Here is a 17,395-nt window from a genome sequence, read left to right as displayed (position 1 = left end):
GCGAGGGAGGCAGAGAGAGGCAGGCGCGCACACAGCCAGCCAAGCGAGCCAGCCAGCCACTCTTCCTTTCCAAAAGCAGAAGCATTCTCGCCCACCCTCGGGGAAAAAAGAGGGAGAGAAAGAAATAGCCCTAAGGGAAAGCGAGGAGAAGGGGAACGGCAGGCGGAAGTAGGCAAGGAAGAGAGAGAAAGAGAGAGAGAGAGAGAGAGAGAGAAGGGAGAAGTAAATAAAGCAGTCGGCGGCCAAGCTTCGACCCTCTTCGCCTTTTGCTCCGTGGAACCCGCGGGCAGCTTCTCCCCTCGCGCCAACCCCGAGAGCGGCGGCGGCGGCGGCGGCGGCGGCAGAACAGCAGCAAGCGGCGGCGGCGGCGGCGGCGGCGGCAGCAGCTTCACCTCGGCTCCTGCACCGACGTGGGCCAGCCTCCGCGAGGGGGAGAGCCAGCGAGCGCAGACGGCCCCGGCCGAGCCTCTCGTGCCTCCGAAGCTTCTTCGCCAGAGCAGCAGGAGGAGAAGCGGCGGGGAGGAGAGGGAAACAACCACCACCACCACCACAAGAGAGAGGAGAGGGGGAGGGGGGGGAGAAGAGAGACGCGTCATCGCGGACTGGGCTGAGAACTGCGCGTAAAGCAAGAGCCCCGCGGTTTTTTTGGACACTTCGCTCGCCGGGCTGCCTGGCGGGAGAGTGCCCAAAGCAGGCGGGCGCCGCCTTCTCGTCGTCCTCGTCGTCTTCCTCCTCGCCGAGCAGTTCAAGAGTGAAGGGGGGAGGGGGAGGGCGAGTGGTTGTGTGCGTGCGTGTGTGTTTGTGTGTCTGCATGTGTCTATATATGCGGTGTCTGTGTGTGTCTGCGCGCGCCCCCTCCTCCACCACCACGACGTCGTCGTCGTCGTCCTCCTCCTCCTCCTCTCCGCTCGCGCTCCTTCCTTTAAACGCCCACTCCCGATGGGTGAAAAGACAACTTGAAGTTCAGTGCAATTAACTTCGCCGGCGCCTGGGAAGCTGAAGGTGTCGCCCAGCCTCGCCCGCCCTCTCGCTGCTGCGCTCTCATGAGTGAGTTTTCCGTCTTGCTTCCTTTTCGCCTCGGCCGCGCGCGCTCCCTCGCTCGCTTACCAAGTTTTCATTCTAGGGGGGGACTTGGAATTCGGCGTGGGCAGCCGGGTGGGAATGGATTTGGAAAAGCAGGATTTTGTTGTTCTGGGTGGGTTCCTTGCTTTTCATTTAACCGCAGCCGAGTTCCTGGTAGGGAGACGCTCTCCGTCTAATAATTCCTTTTTACACTCGTCTGGTTTCATCGGGGGGGGGGGGGGGGGAGCGAGTGGCTTCCACCACGCGCGCACGGACACCTGCTTTATTCACACGCTCTCTCTCACACACACAGAGGGGCGGGCGGGCGCGCGCGCGCCTGCCTTTTCCGAGTCAAGAAGTTGCTGGCGAAGGGTCGCTGGGAAGTTTGCCTCAACTTCTTGAACCCTCGACCCGGAGTTTTGCCTCAGTTCAGCAGAAGTTTACATTTCTGCGGCATGGGGATGCCTGCCAGGGGGGATGCTCGAGGGAGCAGGAGGAGGTGGAGGTGGTGGGGAAAGTCAGCGGCGCAGGAGAGGGGTGTGCGCGCGCGAAAGGGCGGCGGCGGCGGCGGCGCACTCTGCTCCGCCGCCGCCGCCGCCGCCGCCGCCGCGTGGAAGTGAGGGAGTTTTAAAAGGGCTTCGTCCCGAGCTGCTGCTAGGAGCGGAAGGAGAGCAGGAAGATGCCGGACCGGGAAGAGGTCAGCTGGAGGTTCGTCTTGGCGGGAAGGGCAGCAGTTCTCGTGAGGGGCGGTGGGTGGTGGGTCCACTGGCCTGCCGGTGACCTTTGGAGGCGGAGGCGGCTCCCCACACAGGTGTGCTTTCTCTCTCTCCACGTGAGGTCCTCCTCTTTCCCCTGACAAAATCCTGCTCTTTGTCTTTTAAAGAACTGGGTGGTCCCTGAAACGGCATCAAAGGAGCCCAAGAGGAAATGTAATTTCATTTTTGGTATTCGCCTATAAGGGAAGCTTGTGCTGGGAAATCTCGGAAGGGGGCCAGCTGGATCGCCCCGTCCGGGTCCTTTCCTGCCACCCCATTCCCACCCCCCACCCCCTCGCTCGCTCGCAAAGCATTAGTTGGTCACACGGAACCATAGTCACTCGAGGCATATATTATTAAGTTGTATCATAGTAATTAGGTGTTCTTTAAAGTCCGAGCCAGAATTCGGTTTGCTCGCTTGAGCTCCCTATCTCTTGAGATCTGCCTCTGAAAAGCTTTGGCAGTGACAGCTTAAAACTTGTGCCTGAGCTGAAGTTTCTGTGGCGGACAGATCCCGTGGCTTCTTATTGAAGGCAGTTTCAGCCTAAGTTTCATTCAGGTTAGTAGTTCTAAAGTGAATTTGTTGGGCAGAGCATCCTTAACTTCAGAGTAAAGAATACCAAGGTGAAAGCATATGATGCATTCACCGACCGAAGGAGATGATTCAGAAGCCAACCTTTATTTCTCCTGAGCATTAGTTTGGTCTAGTACATTCATATACTTGTCTGCTCCACTCTGCTGGCAAACATTAGCATTCAAGCTTACATTTTTGACAAATGTGCAGACAGGAATAGCATGAATAGACATCTTAAATATTAACAACCTAAGCATCTGTTGTGAAACAAATTTAATATATTTACTCTGTTTTTCTCACATTGTTAAGAAAGGTTACAATATGTGCAAAATTGCAACTTTAGTTGGCAAAAGGAATTGACTGGATATTTTCCCTCCCGCTGTGTCTTCCAGAGTGTTTGAAACAATCGCTAGATATGAGGACCTTAATTTGGGCCATTGTTTTGAATAGAAAATGTGGGGAGCAATTCATGTTCCGCAGATGCATGAATATAGCTTAATAAGCTTAGGCATGTTATAAAACTTGCTTTTCTAATCTGTTCTGAAACTTAGTTGTGTTTCAAATACATCAGTCGTCAATTAGAAACAACAGCACATACGCAGAATGTGAAAAATGCAGGTACACAAGAAAGCGTTCTGTGTTTGCATACTTACATATATAAAGTGTGTCACATTATGTAAAGTCATTATTTGCAGTTGTTTCTTCCCCTTGCCTCAGATAACTAATGAACAAAAATTATTCCAAAGTATGTTCCAAATATACTAATAAAAAAGGTAGCAAATACATCCAAAGCCATCACATTCCTTTTGATTTTCACAGAAGTTAAAAAATAATTCTTTGTGTTAAAATAAGTATATTCAAGCCAAAGCATGTAAATCGAATGTGCTCAGTTCATGGGGCCTAAAAAGGAACTTTCCGTTTTCATATGCTTAACTATTGATCTTTTAAATTGCATAGTAATTCCTTAGAGATCTTGTATCTCCTAACGAGAAAAGTAAGTTCAGGATCCTTACTTACATTGTGGTAGAATCATCCCTGTATGCAGTGAAGGTACATTAATCTGATGGAGAAAACATGCCACATTATTCAAATGCTGAATTGGAATCTGACACAGAGAAAAGGTTTTTGGCATGCCAGGTTATGACTTGTGTTATAGGCCCATGAGGTCAGCTGACAAGCACCTGTTCTGTATCAGAAATCTTATCATTACAAATATTGCTAAGTAAGGAACACTACCTGCACAGTGTTGCAGGTATGCCTGTAATGCAAAATCGCTAATGACAGGTGGAATCTACAGCACTTGTATAACTTGTACAGAGAAATCATTAAATATGTATAATTTCATTTTTGGAATGCTTCAAAGTGCATTCAGAAAAAGCTAACTATATTAACTGTTCCAATTTCTAGAAAAGGCACAGTTTTGCCAGATTTCTAAAATAAGAAATAAATAGAAGAGCACAAGATCATGGCATATTTCTTTTATTTAACATTATGTGCGAGGAAGAACTTGGGTTGGTTTCTCAGTGTGACTAATATATACCGTAGTAAAGAACTTGTAACTTATCAGTATTAGAAACTATTACAGAAGGCTACATTCCAAGAATGACTAGTCTTATGTTGCAAATATATCTGTTTTTAGGGACACTGAGTTCCAGCTGCTACTAATTTTATAAATACATATTTGCTGACATGTTAATTAAACATTAGAGTTAAACATAAAATAAATTTCCTCCTTCTTGTTAGTAGATACAGTGCGTGTTTTACAAGCTCCATTACAACGTCTTGATTCTTCCATATTTCTAAATGTCTGCTGAAATATTTCACATTTCTAACTGACATCATCACATTTTAAAGCATCAATCCTTTTCAGGGTTGACGGAATACTTCTGTGTTTAAGACACAAGCCTCAAGTCTTTAGCTACCTGGGCAGCTGGGAGATTTCCCCTTTTGAGCTCAGCTATGGAACAGAATGGATAGTTTTATTGGCATTTCTGAAGTCAAGTACATTAATGTTCATTAATGCTACCTGTCTAGAACACAAGGGTGTATATTCTGCCAAAAGTTCCTTTTGCTGTAATGGGTATGAGACTTCAATAATCTGCTCTCTTTCTGGAATCAACACTTTTGACTTAAAGTCGCAATATACCTACTTTTTATTTGCATTGCGTTAAGCTGACAGAACAGGAAAGGAAAAATATTACTTACTTTCCAGGGGTAAATACCAGTTTATAAGTGAGTGCATGTATTTATATCCCTGTCGCCACTAAATAATGACTCCCGATTCCATTTTAATATCAACCTGGCAGTATTATCCATGGCAGTATTATCCATTCTTCCTTGTTAGCATATGGGGGGGGGAGTTTTATCATTTGGGTCAGGGGCAACTTAAAGGAAAACTCCATGCTGCTCTCTGAGGCATGCTGGTGCCGATTTTAAAGAAGCAGTATCTTGCTTTATACGGTAAACACAGGATAAAATGCTGTTTCTGAAAAGTAATATGCATAGCAAGCTGCACAGAGCATCCATTTGAGCTGTTGACTATAAGGGCAGAAGCATATTATTAATAACTGAAAGCACATATGTGTATGTGAAGGAAAATGTTCTGCAAATCTGTCACTACGCAGTCTAGTGCATTTTAAAGAGCTTCACTCACAACAAAGTCACTCTCGTTTACAAAAGATACTTACAAATTTGATTACTAAAGAAGTTAAAAGTGCACATTTTAACTTTATTTAAGAACTTAATGTGTTCAGAATTGGTGAAATAAAGTTCAATATCATGCTTCAGGTGTAAAGACCTTTTAGCCGTTATACCTTTTAGTGAATTATGATGTGGTATTAACTCAACTTATCTAAGAGTAAGCCCCATTGAATTCAGTAGGACTTGCCACTGAGGAAATAGGGCTACATTTGCAGCCTAATTCACAGACTCCTATACAGAGAATACACAAGAAACAGTGGTCACTTTTTCAGGGTTTTCTAAGAAGTGCTATTAACTTGCAAACTCGCCACAGTTCCTTCCTAAATAGACTGCAGAATATCTGCTAAAGTATTTACTGACTTCTGCATGGTGGCTGCCTACCAACATCTACTTTCACATCAGTGGGTAGAAGTTAATTTTTCCATGAATACTAACCATAGCTAGGCTTCTAAATGGCACATAAGTTGAGACTACTGTTACCAAACTCAGCTATGCCAAAACAATATTTTTGGAGTACTGCACAAAGTTGAATCAGGAGTAATTCTATGGGCACATGTCAGGTTAAATTCTAGAAAACCCGAGATCAGATATAAAACCTGAAGAAGTGAGGTGTAACACACATGATGTAGCATGTTCGACTGTGGCATACGTACACCTTACTGTTAATTTCCGTTTTGCTGTTGTTGACTTAAGTGTTGTATCTGACTAAGACACAGTAGACCAATAGACTTAAGTTAGTTATGATTTTAAACATGTCAACTCTGTGTATGACTTAATGAAACCACACTTTTCTAAGGTAGAGTTCAACTGCAATCCTTAAAAGTGAATTCTGCTGACCTTAACAGGAAATTCTTTCTGAGCAGGCATGCGTCAGATTGTGTTGTAAATGAGTTGACTCCGAATATAAGTTCATGGTAAGATACGGTAGCATTCACATTGCCAAGGTCTATTTTTATCACTTTATGCAAAACATAGGTTTTCTTAAAGCTGTCTCCAATCTGCACTAGTAACCTATGGATTATCAAACGTATGTAGACTGATTCCCACCAGATTCCGTTCCTATAGAACACAGTGCACAGCCAATAAGATGGAGTCGTGCTACTCCAAATGCTCCTTTGAAATTAATAATAATAATTTAGGGAATAACATGTCCTTAAGAACTTTACATTCGAAGCTCATATCTTCCCCTGGCATTTGAAGCCTTGGCCCATATAACTCTGACTGATGTTCTTTTATTTTATTATAACTCTTTATTTCAGCATACTCTATAGATTTCACACCTTTATCGATATTTTTGAAGTTGTTAAAGGACTGGATACTAAGCTCCTGAAGCAGTGATCTTGGATGCTCACATATACAATTTATTTTCAGATAGGCTAAACTCGTAAAACAGGTTTTTGTGCATCCCTTGATTCCTCCACTGGAACCTTTTCCTCAATGCATTCCTGGGGTCCACGGTAGCACTAGGGACAAAATATATTGCTAGACTTGGTTTCACAGGTGGGCTTGAGGCATACCTGCATACACTTTATCTGGAAAATGTTCAGATATTTCAGGGGTGAATGGCACACTGCCGTATAATGGCAAAACATTGTGGCTATAATTATGTAAGGAAAAAACCAAGGTGTAAAGAATTTCATTGCAACTGAGAACCTTTTTCAGTGGTTAAAGTAAGCAAAGGCTGTGTATTTATTATAATTTATGAAGATATCTGCTTGTTACAACAAATTTCAGCTCATTAACAGAACAATTTTTAATTTTAATTTGGAAAAACTGAAAAATATAATCTTAAAACTTGTTGTGTGGTGGTAGAAAATAGTTGGTGTCTTTGTTTAGCTGTAAAAGCATAAATCCCCCTCCCCCAAGCAATCAAAATCCAGCTTTCATGTTTTAAAAAATCAGTGTCATTTCTCAGGATACACTGGCCTAATTCCCTGTCCTTATCAGTTTTATAGCTCTGACCCTACAAACCAGTCTGGCAGAGAAAAATTCAGACTGATAAGGTATCAGTGCTGTGTCATGTGACCTGTGACATCACACAGGTATTGCAGGCCTAGACAAAACATGAATCAATGTGAGAAGGACTAATATGCTAGACTGATGAGTGGATAACATACCTACTTGATGACGATTTTGGAAGTGTCCAGGTCCACAAAAGGCAGCTATGCCTATATAATCGTACAAATCTAATACCCACAATTCGCGTGAGAGACAGCAAAGGCAAATACAAGTGTGAAGCTTCAATTGATGCTGCAGCTTAATCAGTGAAAGCCATTTGATAAGCTGTTGTCAACTAGACCTTCATACCATCATGGCTGACAGGGTGAGTGCATGGCTAGTACAATAAAGTTATTTGGATAGGGCCTTTCTAGAGCTCTCTGGGCATGATTCAAAGTGTGATCATCTTGTAACCATATGGTTTCATTTCCACTGAACCTGTAATCTCATTAACCTGCTGTAGTTGAGCTACCCATTCGGTGATGGAAATGAGCTCTTGCATGATGTTTAATATGACCACTATGTTTCAAAATGTACCTTAATAGTCCCAAATCTTCTTTTCTAGTGACCTTTAAGTAAAAACAAAACAAAAGCCACAACACCATACCAGCAAAATGGGTTTAGTGTGCATGTGTCTTACGTCGTTGTTAAATAAAGACTATGTAGAAAAAGATTCCCCAAATTTGCCTGTTGTATTTTCAGGCTGTGTCTTTCACATATAGGTTCTGTCGCTTTAAAAATGCAGTCTCCTCTATTTGCCCTATTAATTGTTGATATGTTGCCATCCATGAGACAAAAATTAGAGCTGTAATTAAATAATCATGTGATGCTCCTTAGTGCCAGTGAGAGCAAACTCATTTTTCCAGGCCCTGATGGTCACTGATTATTGTATTAGTACGGGCTTGCTTTTTTATTTTTTATTTTTTTGTGAACAGCTACGTGTGTTAACCACTGGCCTTCTTTTTAAAATTAAAGAAAGTGAGAAACGCTAAGTCAGTTAATTGGCTAGTAGTCCATAGGGACTTTAAACAGACTTGCCTTTTCTGCTTCTGGTCACGTGATTGGGAGAACTACATCAGTGATGTGGTTTGTGTGCCATTTAATTTACACTGGTGTTTTGGCTGGGGTGGATGCATATGGGGAATGCCAGGAGAATTACAAAAGGAGCAGGGTATTAAAATTCAGAAATGATTAAAATTGAAATAAAAGGATGCTGCTTCTTTGGCAGTACTCTGGCAGTCATAATGACACACAGAGATTAGTTTCCACCTTCATCTTTTCCTTCTTTTTCATTTCCTCTTGTTTATTGTTGACATATTTTCCTTATGCCTCTGCTTCTCATCTCTGTGTCTCTTTCAAATATTCCTAATGTTTTTCCTCCCTTTCTTTTTAGTATGGAGAAGCTTACTTAACCTTATTATTACAATAACAGAATAGCTTATTAATATTTAATATCCATGTGTGTTGACATTTTTTTTAAAAAAAAAAGTTAGGTCACCTCTATTAAACTACATGTCATTTTATTGTTTGTTAATCCTTGTGTTGCTTTTAAGAGTTTCTGAGATACTTTCTTCTTTTAGTGGTGATTTAGCTTGTAATATTTAAACACCTGTGTTAAGATACTTGAAGGGGGGTATAGAAAATAACTTATCAGTCATGGATAATCAGTTATGCATGAATTCAAATTTAACAGATGGACGCTGGGAGTTAAAAATTTCTCGTTTGGCTTCATGGGTTTTTTTTCCTGTTTGTGCGACACCTGTCTCTTATGTATAGATAAACATCTAACGTAGTTTACAGTCTTAAATCTTTGTGCATTTTTTTCCCTTGCGAAAATTCATTTCTCGCTGATTCTCTTTATATTTAAGGAGCTCTTATACAGACTACAGTCACTTGTGAAAGCATGCTATTAGACTTCTCAGTTGCAGATATATGGTACGTCATGGTTCAAATGTATTAACCCAGTTCAGAAGTCCCTACGGCATTACAGTTGAAGAAAGCCGACCTATGCATATGTGTGTATATTTTGCTGCAAACATATGTGCTTATGCAGTTTTGCATATTCAGGTTATTAATATAGATTATGAAGTGATACATAGATGAATAGAACTACATTCCAAAATGATATACTGGAATATTGTCTAAGAATTTGATTTAACAGAAAATTTGGCTACCTATATTTCATGAGCCAATGGGCAGAGTTAACAACAGAGACTTGCTGTAGATTACTCTAATTAGTCATGTAGGGCATCACATTTGAGAGAAGCATTTCTGTATAAAGGCTAAACTCACATACTCATGGATTCCAGAAAATTTCAGCTAGAGAACTGCATGATTCATTTAGAAACTTGCGCAATTTTATATCTTCACCAAGTTAAGTGGTGTAGATATTGAATTAATCTTGGGCTAGGTGAAAGCTATTATTGAACTTCAAGGAACCAGAGAAATAGAAAGTTGCACCTGAGGGTTTTGCTTTCAACAACAGCTTATTATGAATATATATATATATATATATATATCCAAGAAAACATGAACACACAAATGTGAAAAAAGAAAAGATGATAAACCAGTTGTTGGTTTCTTACAATGGCACTAACCACTATAAATCATCTGTAGTTGGAAATCAAGCAACTATAATGTATTCACCCCCTATATATCCCCCTCCTGCCACCATGACAACACTTATGAAGTGCCTTAAGCTTATGTGAGTGTGCACAAACCTATAATATCATGTTTCTGATATGCAATTTCACAGAAGGTACTGTGTTGCTGTTTGTGTCTATTAAAGAATTTTTGGTACTTTGGAAACTTCAGTACAAAATGTGGTTAAGTTGTGTTGGATTTCCCTTCCTCCTTTTAAAATAGAAATATATATTGGTTGTATGAGGGTACAACTCAAGTCTTTAATTATAGAAGATACTTTTCTTAAATTATTTGCATTTTAAAACCGAACCATGATGAAGAATGGCAGAGAGAGAAATCTCCAAAATAGGAACCTCAGAATAGCGAAAAGTTTAAATATGCAATTGGGAAAATGCTATCTACTTTTAAGTGTAATTGCACGGGGGAGGGGAGGGGATTTTGTATTAAAAGGAACTGTGAAGGGCAAATGGTTTTGAGCAAATGGTTTTGAGCAAATAAGCATAGACTGAAATCCCGTGCATGTTTACTAAGTCCCATTGAGCTCAATAGGTCATACTCCTTAGTAAGTGTGCTTAGGATAGCAGCTATAGAGTATTGCCTTTAGTCTTGCATTTTTAAAAGAAAATATCAACTAATGCATATTATTTTTAATATCAACTAATGCATATTATTTTTAATATCAACTAATGCATATTATTTTTAATATCAACTAATGCATATTATTTTTAATATCAACTAATGCATATTATTTTTAACAGGATATGTACTACTGTGACTAGATTATTACTCGCAGTCTTACTTGGGTTGAAGCCTTAGCGTAGAAAGTGTGTGGATTCACACCTGCAGTTGTTTGCTGCATGTACACCTGAAACTGTGGCAGAAGATTCATGTCTTCAAACATAACATGTGCATTCACCACAGGTCCCTTGAGTGCTGCCAGCTGTGCATCTTTTTCATACTTCTCATGTTTACCACAGCAAATATTTGTGTGCATGCAGCAAACATGGCTCCTCCATAAAGTTATGAATCAGCCAGTCCTAAGAGAACTGCTAAAACCTGACAAGCTTAAAAACAATCTAACTTTGGTAGGACCCTATCTCTAATAACCCATCCAAGTTAATTCCTATTCAAATCATTCCTCATCTAAATAAAATTCCTTCCCAAAAAACTCCCTTATCATTGTTAACAGCAAGCTAAAAGTATCTTGGTGAAGGAAAAACGTTTAAAGTATTCAAAACCTCATTTCTTTGATTATTAACCTACTACTGTGATGCTGCTCTTATTTTCTTACGGTTGAGCACAACAAAAAATCTAAGAGCTCTTTTAGAGGTTATATGTGGCTAAGAGAACGATTACAACTCCTGTTGCTTGGTTGCTTTTTGTCTTAGGTTCCTGAGAATGATATTGTACACCCCTTAGAGAATTTTAATTCTAATTTACAATCAGTTTATAATTTTTTGAAACAATCAAAAAATAAAATTGAATTTCAACTATTATAGGCATAGACCGATCTTCAGCTCAGTCCTATGAATTCCTTCTGTTGTGCCGGAACTTGTTTTAGTGCAAGCTTATTGGGAATATGATTCCAGTCAACATCCCAGAGTCTTTTTCGAACTGTGAGCTTCACACTGGTGCCACAGCGAATTTGGTCCTGTTATTTTGATGTGTAAAGGACAGTGTTGTCACTCCTCTGCCTCTACCAAGACTGCAGTTTAGGGGAAAGCTGGCAGGAGCTAGAGAATATCTGGTTCTGGACAACTCATCCCTTAGGGGTGATTATTTAAATGCTTCAGGTTTTCAAATAGGGTCCAACTTGGTAATGAACAAATAGAAATAAACGAAGCTGTTTAAAGGGATCAAAGACTTGCAGGAAAATTGCACATAAAAGAGCATTTGAAAAGAGATGCAATATATAAACGTTTATATGCTAATGTCAGAAGCCTTGAAGCAGAGATGGGAGGATTTGAGTGCTTGGTACTAAAAAGAGAATATAGATATAGTGGATATATCAGAAACCTTGTTGGAGCAGTGAAAATCATTAGGATGTGGATCTCAGAGGATGTAGAATCTTTAGAAAGAAATGTATTGGGGATCATGTTGCTCTGTATGTCAGAGGGCACAGATTCCCTCCAAATAAACAGAAAATGTAAGATGCACAAACTGCTCCACAGAATCACTGTGGGTGGAAATGCTAGATACCAAAGGTAATTTAGTACTGCGGGCATACGACCAAAGCCCCTGATGAAAACTCAGAAATCAGGAAAGCAGCCGAAGGGAAAAATGTGTGGCTAACCCTCACATTCACTGGCTAAATGTACATTTAGGTTTTGCAATTGTGACTTTAAACAATTATAGTGTAATCCTATGCATGTTTACTCAGAAGTCGCTGTGTTCAGTGGGACTTACAACCACAGCAAGTATGGTTAGGATGGCAGCTGTAGTCAAAACAATTACGGGGCAATCCTATGCATATTTGCTCAGAAGTCACTGTGTTCAGGGGGACTAAAAATGTTGCTGGGATTCCAGCTGTAGTCACTTAGCATACTAGAGAGAAGGGAAGCCTTAGGCTTTATCCTGAATGGTGCTGAGGACCTGGCACAAGACAGAAGCACTGTCGAGCTGTTCAGCTGAGCTATAGGCATACATATTAAACATATGTTTTGAGACGAAAGTTCAGTTTGGCCAGGATTAATTTCAAAATTGTAAACTTTAAAAAAAGGGGAGGGGGAGTTGAAATGAATCATCATGGTGGAAAATCTTATTTACTGGCAATTGTTTAAAACCACTATAATCAAAGCTGACCTAGAATGCATGCCGCAGAATGAGAGGTGCAAACATTTCTGGATTACCCAATAGGCAGACTATGTACAAGTTCAGGGCACCAGCAAAGGATGGCACCAAAACTGTGTGTGTGTGTGTGTGTGTGTGTGAGAGAGAGAGAGAGAGAGAGAGAGAGAGAGAGAGATTGACACTTGATTAAAATAAAAGGGTGCATCAGATTAGTCATAGTGAGAAAAATCAGATCCTTACACTCCTATGGCACACTTCTCCGACATTTTTCTGTTCTCTTCTTATTATTGTACTTATCTCTACCCAAACCAGGAAGCGTCCTACTAACGTAGATTGAAATAATACGAGGAAATCGGATCCTGTCATGCGTTGGCAATGAACCACCTTTTATTTTATTTTTAATTGTCCAATCTTACATTATAGTTTTTATTTTTGAATTATGGGGGGAGCACCATAATCTTCTCTATGTTTAGGGCCTCTAAAGGTCTAAATCCAGCCCTTTTGGACAAGAGAGTTCAAAAGGATGACAGTGTTGTTAACAGAGTTTAAGGAAGCTATAAACACAAGCATGTTTCTTTTAAAAGGGAGAGCCCAATAAGGACAATAAAAAGGAGTAGTCACTCTAGTAAAATAAAAATAAATGGACAATAAGGCAAGGAAAAAGAAAAAGCACTAGAAGCGCACATTTAAAAAAGCATGACAATAAATAAACAAACATATATATAAATCAGAATCAGAAAGACAGTTCTGGACCACCAGATGACAAACTGTGAAAGGTTTACTAATGTTATCAAAGACTGCAGAGAAGCTAAATTATTTGCATGAGTTTTTGTGTGACACTATTAGATAAATACCCATTGAGGAGAGGTATCTGAAGAATTAAGACAAGTAGAAGAGAAAAGGGATGAAGTTCTGATGCTAACTAAGAAATTACAAGATAAAGTCACCATGTCCAGAAGATACCCAAGAATTCTGAAAGAGTTCAAATCTGATATTGTTGCTTTTTGAACAAAAATATACAAATTATCACTCAAAGCATATATCCTGGAGAATTAAAAAGTAGCTGATGCGTCATTGCTTTTGAAAAAATAAATATATAGGGGAAATAGGAAATAACAGACTCATCAGCCTAATTTCTCTACTAGGTAAATTGGTAGAAAGCATTATCAAAACCCAAATTATGAAACATATGTATAAAACTACCCTTGATTAAAAAGAATGCAAGGAAAGTCCTGTCACACCAGACTTCTGAAATTCTTTGAGAGTATTGTCATATTGGAATAACCCAGTTGACATTGTTTTTGAGGATTCCAAAATGTTTTTGACAAAGTCCCTCCTCCAAGCTTCCTGAATAAAGTTATTCCAGATAGGGATAAGATGGTGGGTCCTCTTTTGTTCCAGAACTGGTTAAAGAACAGGAACCAGAGAGTAAGAACAAATGGACAAGGTTTTTATGATGGAGGAAGAAAGCAAGCCCTCCCACTCAAAGACCTGAATCATCAGATGAGCAGTAAGGTAGCCATGGTTTAGTTGTGGGTGAGACCATTAATTCAGGATGGAGAAAATTAATACAAACTTTCAAGGGCTTCAAAAGTCCTATCCCAAGTGGCTGATTGGGCAAAAATATGGCAAATGAAATTAAGTATAACAGAGTGGTGCACACTGTGGCCATTCTTCTCTCTCTCTCTCTCTCTCTCTCTCTCTCTCTCTCATACACACACACACACGTGTGTGTGTGTGTGTGTGTGTGTGTGTGTGTGTTGATGGAATGTAAACTGGCTCCAACTATCCGCAAAACAGATAGCTCAGTGCAAAGCCTAACTGGAAAACAATATTAGACTAGATGGACTCTGGACCTGGCCTACCAGACTCTTAGGTTTATTGACACATTCTTGCTATTTCTTTATTTCTGGCCCAAAACATCAGCTGGAACAAAGTATTGTCCCTTTCTACAGTTCCAGTTTCTGGGTTGGCTACTCTATTGGGTAGATGCTGAGTATGCATTTCTGTGTATCCACGCATGCAGGAAAATGTGTGGAACGAACACAGGGTTGTCTAGAAGTTCACTTGTGAAGGATGGTTAGCTGAAGAAGGTGAACACCTGCAGTAGCAGTCGTTGGATGGGAATTGATGTGGCTCTTTCAGAACCATCATTCTGGTTTACGTTCCTGCCGGTTGTTATAGCAAAGAGCAATTGTGATCATTTGTTGCCTTGCATAACTTTCAGGGGAGTGATTGTATATAGAGGCTGTTCATTTCTGTTTTCCTGGTGAGAGCTGGAGAGGTTAGGTGGTCTCTGGGTAAGAGATGCAGAAAAAAGGGTAAAGAAAAATGCTGCATTGCTCTATGCACTTTTAGATAATTTTTTTGTTTCAGGTCAGAGGAAGAAAGTAGGGGGGGTGTTAAGGCAAGAAAGCCACCCTCCCAGTTTATTTTGTGGTAGTTCTATGGCTGGAAGAAATTTCATGGAGGGGGGAGATGAAGGTGCACCTTTTCCAAATTCATTGTGTAAGGAAGATACAGCCTTGAAAAAAAATCACGAGCCAGGTAAATAAATGGAGGGTGTATTTTATTGGCAGGTAAACCTGTGTCTTCTGCTTTACAATTCCAAATCATTTTGGGGGTGGAGGAGATTCAGCAATAATTGAGGACTTGATTTTGAATGAAAATGAACTGTCTGTGGTCTACTGTGACCTGCTTGCAGATAAAGCATCTTGCATATGTTACGACATGAACCAAGGAGGAGTCCGTGATTCTTGGAATAGTCTTAGGTGATTTCACTTGAGGATGCCAGCAGGAGCCTTGCAGATGTGCTCTTTTAATTCTTTTAACCAGTCGAAGAGAGCTGTCTCTGCAAAAGAGATGTTCCTGTCCTCTTGAACAAGGCAATTGTGATAACTGTTACAGTATCTACTTTTGGATCACCTGCATTTACATTCAGTTTCCTGTCTGCCTTTTGGGGGCACCACTGAATAGGTGGTGGCTTGGAAGTTCCAGGGACTTTTAGATTAAAAATGGTTATATCTTTATCAGTCTGAATTGCTTCCCAATTTGATTTTGAATGCAATTTAAAGTGCTGGCATAGCCCTAAATAGCTTAGTTCCAAGTTACCCAAAGGAAAAACTTCTCCACTGAGTTCTTCAGGACATGTCCTTTTTCTGAGCCCCTTCTCTGAAGCCAGGTTGGTAAGGACAAAGAGCAAGGTATTCTCAGTAGTAACTCCAGCTTTTGGAATTCCATCTCCAATCAAGACCACCCAGTGGCCTTTATCTTTGTCTTCTGGAAGATAGTGCAAACTTCTTCTATTTCAGAACAAATAGTGGATGTCCTTTTAATGGACTGTTCCCTGCCCCCATACATTAGATTTTCTTGTTTCATATCACTTTAACTGATAATGTTTTAGATATGTGCAGTGTACATGTCTTCCCAGCAGTAAGCCCAACTGAGTTCATTTGGACTTATGCCCAAGTAAGTGTGTGTATCATTGTACTTTTAATGCTGTAATCCCCCCTGAGGGTCTTTTTGGATCACAGTGCAGGACATAAATGTTAAAAGTACATAAAATAATATTTCCAACATACATTTTATGTGTAAATGTGTCAAACAGACTACCCTATCCACTCTCAAATACCATGTTCCAAAACGCATATTTTTTTAAAGATCTACTCCTCTTCCAGCTATTAACTCAAATCCTTAGCCTACTGATTATTTAGTGCCTGGAATAGACAACATTTAAACGTGTTATTACCCTTCATTATGAAATACTGAATTCTCTAAGATGCATGGTACTTAAAAACAATACCTTTAAACCACAGGTATCTAAGGGATTAAGTTGCTCTATGGGCCAGTTGTTTTTCATCTAGCAGACCTACTTATTATACAATGCTAACTTTCACCCTTGCCCATTAATTTTCATCTGAACTATATTTAGTAATTCCCAGTGTAGCACTTAAATGCAGGATGTGGGGTGGGGAGCCATTTGAAAAAGAGCTATGTTATCTGGAGATGTAGCAAATATTAGTCTGATTGGGTGATGATCTGGTTTCTTTAATGGTGGTCAACCCAATGAAAATGTTTGAGAACTTCACTTTGTCAACAGTTGGTTAGATTGGGGAAACTTGCATATTTTTAGCAATTGCTAAATATTTGTTTATCCTAATTTGTGTTGCTTTGTTATGCTTTGCAAAAATCCTTTGCAGTAGGAAAGTCATCATGGGGCAAAAGGTGGCAGGTTGGTCGTGGTTTAAAAGCTCTATACCTCTTAATACAATTGTGTGGGTACACAAGTAAGAGAGCGATATTCTGCTCATGTCTTGTTTGTAGGCTTCCCATGGGCATCTTGTTGGCTTGTGTGAGAAAAGAATGCTGGACTAGATAGGTATCTGATTCAGCAGATACCTTCTTAATATTTTCCAAAAGGAAGACGCCAGCATATCCAAAGGATGTTTTGTCAGTTGCCAGGTATAGTGAAAAGCACCTTTTAGTGGGTTACTACTTCTCTTACCTCAGAATATGTCCATTATGCATAGTTTAAAATTTGCCCGAAGTTGAATGTAGTGCTCCAAGCTCTAAGACTGCCATCCTGTGTACATTTAAACTGCTTAAAGCTACTTTCTGCAAATATGTTTAAGTAACTATTCATAGGATGTATGTCTGCTACTTATTATCTCTCTCCTCTTCCTTTGTTTGGGTTTATGTTACTTTTGTAACAGTGCTGTACTTTATGTGACATGAGGGACTGTTGCTAAAAGGAGGTGAAGAAAGCAACCCACACTGTGTGCACAACTCAAGACATTTGTTTGGAATCTCTTCATAATGAAAAGAACCCACATGCACCTCTGTAGTTCCATGCCACAGGGTTCCTATGACCCAT

General features: G+C 40.2%; 1 protein-coding gene across 3 annotated transcripts in view; it reads left to right on the top strand.

Moving 5' to 3' along the window:
* Positions 1–772: 772 nt before the first annotated feature.
* Positions 773–17,395, top strand: part of SATB1 (SATB homeobox 1) — a 121,968-nt gene continuing 105,345 nt past the window's right edge. For 2 of the 3 annotated variants that reach the window (XM_079947254.1, XM_079947250.1), the window contains exon 1: positions 773–1,047. In XM_079947254.1, coding sequence (XP_079803380.1) covers positions 1,044–1,047 — 4 coding nt within the window. In that variant the 5' untranslated portion in view covers positions 773–1,043. Of the gene's footprint in view, positions 1,048–1,753; positions 1,771–17,395 lie in introns of those variants that run through there. The other variant, XM_079947258.1, reaches the window with a different exon arrangement.

Source organism: Podarcis cretensis, assembly GCF_951804945.1.
Source record: "Podarcis cretensis genome assembly, chromosome: 12".
In the NCBI taxonomy this organism is placed as follows: domain Eukaryota; kingdom Metazoa; phylum Chordata; class Lepidosauria; order Squamata; family Lacertidae; genus Podarcis; species Podarcis cretensis.
Note: the sequence above shows the minus strand (reverse complement) of the source record. Positions and strands in the feature narration are given on the sequence as shown.